Genomic DNA, 7,500 nt, shown 5'->3' on the forward strand with positions numbered 1-7,500 from the left:
GAGAGTGGGAAATAAGGACTCAACCGCGGAGAGGCCGGGTTGGTGACGTCACAGTCGAAGTCCAGACGGCGCTCGATCTTGGTGAGTCTCTGCTTGAGCTTCTGCTGAGCGCTGGAGTACTCGGCCAGCAGTCTCGCCAGGCGGGTGTTCAGCGTGTCGATGGAGGTTTCTGAGGGGGTGGGAGCGGTGTGTGAGAGACGGGGATAAGCGGGATGATGCTGGTGACAATGATGGTGATGATGATAGTAATAGTGATAATGGTAATAATGATAGTAATAAAATTGATGACAAAAAGGGGTAATATTGATACTACTACTACTACTACTACAAATATAAATTTGATAATGATAATGATTATGATTATAGTAAAAAAAAAGTATAAGAAAGATACTAATAGTAATGTCAATAATAGTGATGATAATGATTATAATAGCAGCAATAATAATAACAATAATAACGATGATAATAAGAATAACAGTGATAACAATAACATCAATAACAACGATAATGATAATAATGATGAATACATAAACAGGTAAATGATAGACACTAAGCTGGGAACGCAACAATCCTACAAAATCCTAAATAATATTCTGAATATTCATTACAATCCCTACAGATATGACACTACACTACATAAGCGAAAGGCAAGACATATTGTTACAGTTCTGTGAACATAGTCCTTCATATATTTAGCGTTTTCGTAGCGTCGCATTTGCAATGGAATATCCCAAGGTGTTGTCGTTTCGATATGTAATTTCATTAATGTATTCCCAAATATCATTAACGTTTTCATATCATGGTTGATTTAGTAACACAAACCTTTATATAATCAACTTCTTAATATAATGTTCTATTTTCAGAAGCGTATCGTCGAATATCGCTAAAGAAGTCATATTTTATATTTTCTCCAATATCATACTTTTTCCTATACCATTAAATCTTTATCATTTCCGTTAGATACCATTAGCATAACCATCACTCATTAAGCTTCACCTTTATTCATAACTTCGGCAGTACTCAAAGAGCGTTATATTCCTTTGTGTTATATTAACTGGTTTCCTCATCCCGTCCACCGCGCCCGTTAGCAGAGCATATCCCAGTTATTTTAGTGTCATGTGCTGAACGAAAGAGATTTCGCGTTTTTTTAAATGTAATTGAGCAGATACATTTATGATTTAAATTTATAGCCGATTCATCTGTGTACGAAGTACTTTTCATGAACTTTTTTCCAGAAATATAATTATGTTTTTAGATTTATTTATACTTAGTAGGGCATTTTACCATTACATTACTGTTTTTTTATAGATATTTTATATTTTCTGTAACAATTTCCCCGAGCAGCCTTAAATTTTTTTTTTTATATCATTGCAACTTCAACATTTTCGAAGAATATCATGAACACTTTTATATATCATTATAATTTCTTCAAACTTTATCCCAAAATCTTACTAATACTTTTACATATCTTTATATTTTCTTAGTCTCCGGGAATATCGGTAACATTTTTCTAAATAACCATTAAATATCCCTTAAATATCACTAATATTTTTAGAGATCAGTATCATTATTATTTTTTGATAAAATTTTCAAGGAATATAGTTGACTTTATTTATTTCCCATATTTCCTTTAATATTTTCCTAAACATCATCATATCATATACATTTATCTTTATTCATTAATATCTTTATTTATCAACCTCATTTTCCTCAGCATTTTTCCAGACCAACGTTAACATTCCCTCAAATCTTTCTTACAGAAGTTCTATATTTATGAACCTCATTTTCTTTTTCTCGGACCAACAATTAGCATTTTCCCAAATCTTTCTCCCAGACGTCTTACCAAAACGGCTAATCTTGTCTGTCATGGTCTCCTGCTGCTCCTGCGCCGCCTTCAGCGCCTCCTCGTCCAGGAGCCCGTCCTTCATGAGCAGCTGACGCCCTCGCTCCATCAGGGACTTCTTGGCGTCAGGATACTGCAGGAGGATATGGTCTCGTGATGTGGATGAGTTGCGTAGAGAGGTATTTCTGTTTGTATGTGTATCGTGTGTGTGTGTGTGTTGTGTGTGTGTGTGTGTGTGTGTGTGTGTGTGTGTGTGTGTGTGTGTGTGTGTGTGTGCGAGTGTGGTGCGTGTTTGCGCTCTGTGTAATACTTTTTCTACGGCATTTTATCATCAATAATATGCACATCTATATCTTTAGCTGACGTATATTTTTTAATTAACAACGAATTTATCAATAATGAATATTTTCTTTTCTTACCTACAATATATATATTTTTATCTCTAATATCGTTATCTTCACTGTCGTTAACTACAATTCCTGCAATATATTCCTACGTTTCTATCAATGATATTATTGATAATTTACAAACTTTATACGCAGCTTTTTGATGTATATCCTTATCTACAATATTTCTTTAAACATCATTCCCGTCTTCAGTATTTTTATGTCTGATATGAATTCAGAATATTCCATTATTACAGTGTTATATTAATAATATTCAACAGAATCTTCATAAACAATGTTTTCAGCTACAATACCTTAGCCTCCAAAATATTCTACCAACAACAAAGATTAAAACCAAAGTCACTCACCAAAGTCTTATATATATATATAACACCAATTCTATAAACCTGCTTAAATAAACTGCCATTAAACCCTTAGATAAATGAAAAAAGAAAATAAAAAACGAAATTAAATCTAAAGTCTATACACCCACCTCCGTCAGAGCGTCCCATAGGTCATCTTTCGAGAGGCAGAACAGGTCAGAATAACCGACGCTTCTGACATTGGCTGTTCTTCTGTTCCCCGTCTTGTTCCCGACGATGTTCAGAATCGAGACCTGGAAGGAGTTTGAGATTTAGCCCTTGTTCTATGAACTGTGGATAGTTACATTTTTTTTAGCGGCTTTTAAACAAGAGTTTATCGGACAAGTTGGTGGGGTTTATTCAATTTTTCATGCATTATTTACGTGATTTTAGATGCCCGTATGGATGGTGAGAACAGACGAGCAAATTAGTTTTAATATGGATTACATATCACTTTCGATGCAGTCACAAACGCACAAACACATGATCATTCAGGATTTTCTTATAATACAGTGGAGTAAACTATTTTTCTTAATATGAATTACGCCTCTGTTATGTAAGTTTAGAGAGAAAACAGGGAAAAACTACTAATGATTTTACTTTTCAGATGTGTTAGTTCATAGCAACACACATACATACATATAGTACACATAACAAACACATACACACACACAACCCCCCCCCCACACACACATACCACCTCCTTCCCCCAACCAAACACACACCCCTCCCCTCCCTCCCACACACACACACTCTACCCCCTCCATCCCCTCCCTCCCACACACACACTCTACCCCCTCCATCCCCTCCCCCCCCACACACACCCATACCCCCTCCCCTCCGTCCCAAACACACACAACACAAACCAGCTCCTAAGACCTACCTCCCCGAAGACACTGCCAGCACCTAAAGTCGCGTACACAGTCTTTCCGTCGTCGGCCACCACAGAAAGCTTTCCTCTTTTCACGATGTACATTTCCTTCCCGACGTCTCCCTTGCGGCAAACGAAGTCACCCGGACTGAAGACCTGCCGGAGGGGAGGGAGTCGGTGGTGGTGGGGAAGTCAGCGACGGAGGAATGGCTGGTCTTGGGTATGGTGAGGGTTTTGTGATGCGATGGAAGGATGGGTTGGTTTTGGGCATGGTGTGGGTATTGTGGTGATGGGGAATTTAATCTGGGTATGGCGGGGGTATTGGGTTTGATGAGGTTAATTTGAGTATGGTGTGGGTATTGTGGTGATGAAGTTAATTTGGGTATGGTGTGGGTATTGTGGTGATGGATGTAATTTGGGTATGGTGAGGGTACGAGTACTGTGGTGGTGCGATGTAGGAATGGTTAATTTGGGTATGGTGAGGGTATGGCTATATTGTTGTATCTTTGCATGGCATTTTATATTTGCTTGGCTAAGAATGATATTGTACTGGTAGAGGAAAACAGTTAAAAATAGAAAGAAGGAGAAAGAAAGAAAGACAGAAAATAAAATAAAATAATATATATATGTATATGTATATATATATATATATATATATATATATATATATATATATATATATATATATATATATATATATATATATATATATATATATATACATATATACACACATATATACATATACATACACATATATACATGCAAGTCCCTTTTATGACATTCCTCATAAAGGTTCAGTGATTAAATACATCGTTTCCCTTGTCCTTTAAAGAACTGTATCTTTTTGAAACTTCAAGTATCGTTTTATTTTAAGGTAATTCGTTTTGTGGTTTTCATTTAGTTTTATCTATATGTGGACCGCAAAATTCAAGTGAAATGAAAACATGCAACATGAGCTTCAGCTGTCTCTCTTAATGATAAGTCTTCATGAAATCTCTCGTGTTAAACATTCAGTAAGTCGTCGTTTTTGGTAGAAATCGAAAAGCCAACATATCGTTTTCTGTTTAGACTTATTTGAATATCGTTGCAACAACTTTCAACTGCGTTTTACAAAGTGCGCTCTGGAAATATATATATATTTTCATTTTTTGTTTTCGTTTTTCTCTTTATCCAAAGGAATGCCAAATAATGCAAAACAGCTGAAAGCCTGAATATATTACTAAGATTCCCTGTCTGCCCTTCTGTCTACAGTTCTGTCTATCTATGTATCTATATATGCATATATACATATATTCACGACTGAATATATGTGTATATCTCGCTACCTATCAAACACCTCTTTACACGTCTATGTATGTCTGTTTATCTATCTATCTCACTAGTTAGCTATCTGTCTATCTATTTGTGTAGCGTACTCATCCCAACGTAAAGTTAGCATTAACTCAATGAGAGATACACCATTCACCATTCTCAATAGAATGCAAAAAAAGAGAGAGAGAGAAAAAAAAACTAGAAACAGAAAGTAAACAAAGAGAGACCCTCCCCTCCCCCCAAAAAAAAAATCCTTATATAAAGAAAGTAAATCATTCCCTTGTCTCACCTGTAGTTTCAGCTTGAGAACGAGTTCGACAAGCAAGCCCGGCTCACAGTCTTGGAAAATTCGCACTTGCTTTAACGTGTCAAGATGCACGTGGATCGCAATCTCTGCTTTAAGCTTGTCTGGTAGAGACTTCAGGACCTGCGGTATTCAGGGAAATTATCATTATCAACTAGCAATAATTTTCTTTTTCTATTCCTTATAACGTATATAAGATCTATACCATTTTGGAAATAATGCGATAGCTTTTCTTAAAGTTTGGTGTTGCATAAGTAAAAAGAAAAAAGAAATGTCCATTTGTATTTGGCCTCACAAAAGAACACAAGAAAACTGATTAGCCTCGCACAGAAAACGAGAAATGAGCGATCTATAACAGAAAACAAGAGAACTGATCATCCTTGCAACAGAAAACAAGAGAACTGATCATCCTTGCAACAGAAATCAACAGAACCGACGAAGGGAAAAATAGCTGCGTACCCCCTCCTCGTCTAAACTCTGCTTGTTGCTCCACAGGTAGTCGAACCACTTTATGACTCGGTTCTCCAGGTCCTTTGATACTTTGCGGAATTCCATGTATTGTTTGACGCCGTCCATCCGGTTCTGAGAAGAGGGAATGCGAAAGGTGTTTGTTACAGATGTGTTGTATTTTTTTTAAAGGTCTGTCGGTGCATTCTGATTGGAAATTCGAATATTGATTATCATTATTATTAATTTGAGCACGTAGATTATATATAACAGTATACGTTGATATTTACGTATAGAGGTATGTGCTAGCAAACGGGCATATACACTTATTTATAAAACACGTTAAAAAAAAACAAAAAACGCCTACTCTCATTTGTTTGGATCAAAACACACAAACACCCTTAATACACTTACACCCAAACAGCCCTTCTCCCCCCTCCCTCCAAATTTCCACTTTATCCCCACCCCGCCGCCTCTTCTTCCCCCCACCTTCTCTTCACCTATCTCCACCCCCCACACTTATCTCACCCTTTCTTTCCTCCCAGCTCTTCCCTCTACCTCACTCATTACCTCTTCTTACCCCACCAATCTTTCCCCCACCTTTCCTTCGGACACCTTTCTTCACCCTACCTTTTTTCGTCCACCTTTTTTTCGCTCACTTTTCCCTTACCACCTGCTCTCCCTCCCCAACACGCCCACTCCCCACCCTCCAAGGAATCCTTCCCACTTATCCCATACTACCCTCTCTCCCCCCTCCCCCCACATCCATTACCCGCTCCTCCTGCTTCCTCTCCCCACGTACTGACTCCCCCCCCCCTCATGCTCTCCTCACACTCCTTCCCCTCTCCTCCCCCTCCCCCACAGCCTCTCCCCATACACCCCCCCCCGCACACCCCCACCCCATTCCCTCTTCTACCCCCATCCCCACCCATATCCCCTCTCCCCACACCCCATTCCCTCTCCCCCAACCCCTCATCCCCCATCCCAACACCCTCTCCCTCTTCCCTTCAACCCCCTCACCTCCAACCTCCCCCCCACCTCCCCTCCTCCTCCCCCTCCCCCTTTCCCTTCCCCACCCCACCCCACGCACCCGTAAAACCCACCTGAAAATCGGCTCTGGCGGCGTTCATATTCGTGATCATCGAGCCGACGTTCCCGACGATGGTGGCGAAGATCAGAACACCCACGAGGAAGTCCACCACCACAAAGAGGTACTCGATGTCCTTCTCCGGCTGGGGGGTCTCGCCGATGGTCGTCAGGGTGAGCGTCGACCAGTAGAAGCTGGAGGAAGAAGAGGGGAAAAAGAAAATAAAAGGTATTGTGTTGAAGTAGGTATTCTTGGAGGAAAGTGGGAGGTATTGAAGGGTGAAAGATGGAGAGGGAATAGATGTAATGTAACGTTGGAGATGAATACGCACACACGCGCGTACACACACACATACACACACACATGTATATATATATGTATGTGAAATAAATATTGATAGATAGATAGATGGATAGATATAAACATGGGAGAGAACAGAGAGAGAGAGAAACATAGAGAAAAAAAGAGACAAACAAAGAGAAAAAAGAGACAAAGAGATAGAGAAAAAGAGACAGACAAAGAGAAAATAAAGAAAAGAAAAAAAAAGGAACCAAGGAAAAGTGAGGAATGAAAAAAAAAACAGAGAAAAGAAAGGGAGGAGAAATGACTCAGAGGAAGCGAGGCCAAAATACACCGGTTCCCATTGTTTCGTAACAGCATCAGTTCCGAGGAAACGGCCGTGAAAACTTCATTCAAGCTCACACATTTCGCCTCTTTTCACTCAGTCTCTCTGAAGTCAACGTTTCTGTAGGATGTGCCCTTTTAGTTCAGTGTGTCGAGAGGAAATCACGTTTATAGTGTAACAGGCAAAAGGATAATAACGTTTTTACTTTGATGCAACAATTAAAAACAACGGTTTTACTTTAATATAACAATTAAAAATAAC

General features: G+C 38.9%; 1 protein-coding gene across 1 annotated transcript in view; it reads right to left on the reverse strand.

Annotated features, from left to right (window-relative positions):
* The window catches only part of LOC119570395 (cyclic nucleotide-gated cation channel alpha-3-like), a 19,374-nt gene that overhangs the window by 997 nt on the left and 10,877 nt on the right, over positions 1-7,500 (reverse strand). The window contains exons 6-12 of the mRNA XM_037918147.1: positions 6,631-6,808; positions 5,540-5,662; positions 5,066-5,203; positions 3,475-3,618; positions 2,723-2,845; positions 1,844-1,976; positions 1-169 (exon numbers count right to left, since the gene is read on the reverse strand). The exon at positions 1-169 is cut by the window's left edge and continues 6 nt beyond it. Of these exons, the coding sequence (XP_037774075.1) occupies positions 1-169; positions 1,844-1,976; positions 2,723-2,845; positions 3,475-3,618; positions 5,066-5,203; positions 5,540-5,662; positions 6,631-6,808 (1,008 nt within the window). The remainder of the gene's footprint in view (positions 170-1,843; positions 1,977-2,722; positions 2,846-3,474; positions 3,619-5,065; positions 5,204-5,539; positions 5,663-6,630; positions 6,809-7,500) is intronic.

The sequence above is a fragment of the Penaeus monodon genome, chromosome 4, assembly GCF_015228065.2.
Source record: "Penaeus monodon isolate SGIC_2016 chromosome 4, NSTDA_Pmon_1, whole genome shotgun sequence".
NCBI classification, from domain to species: Eukaryota; Metazoa; Arthropoda; class Malacostraca; order Decapoda; family Penaeidae; genus Penaeus; species Penaeus monodon.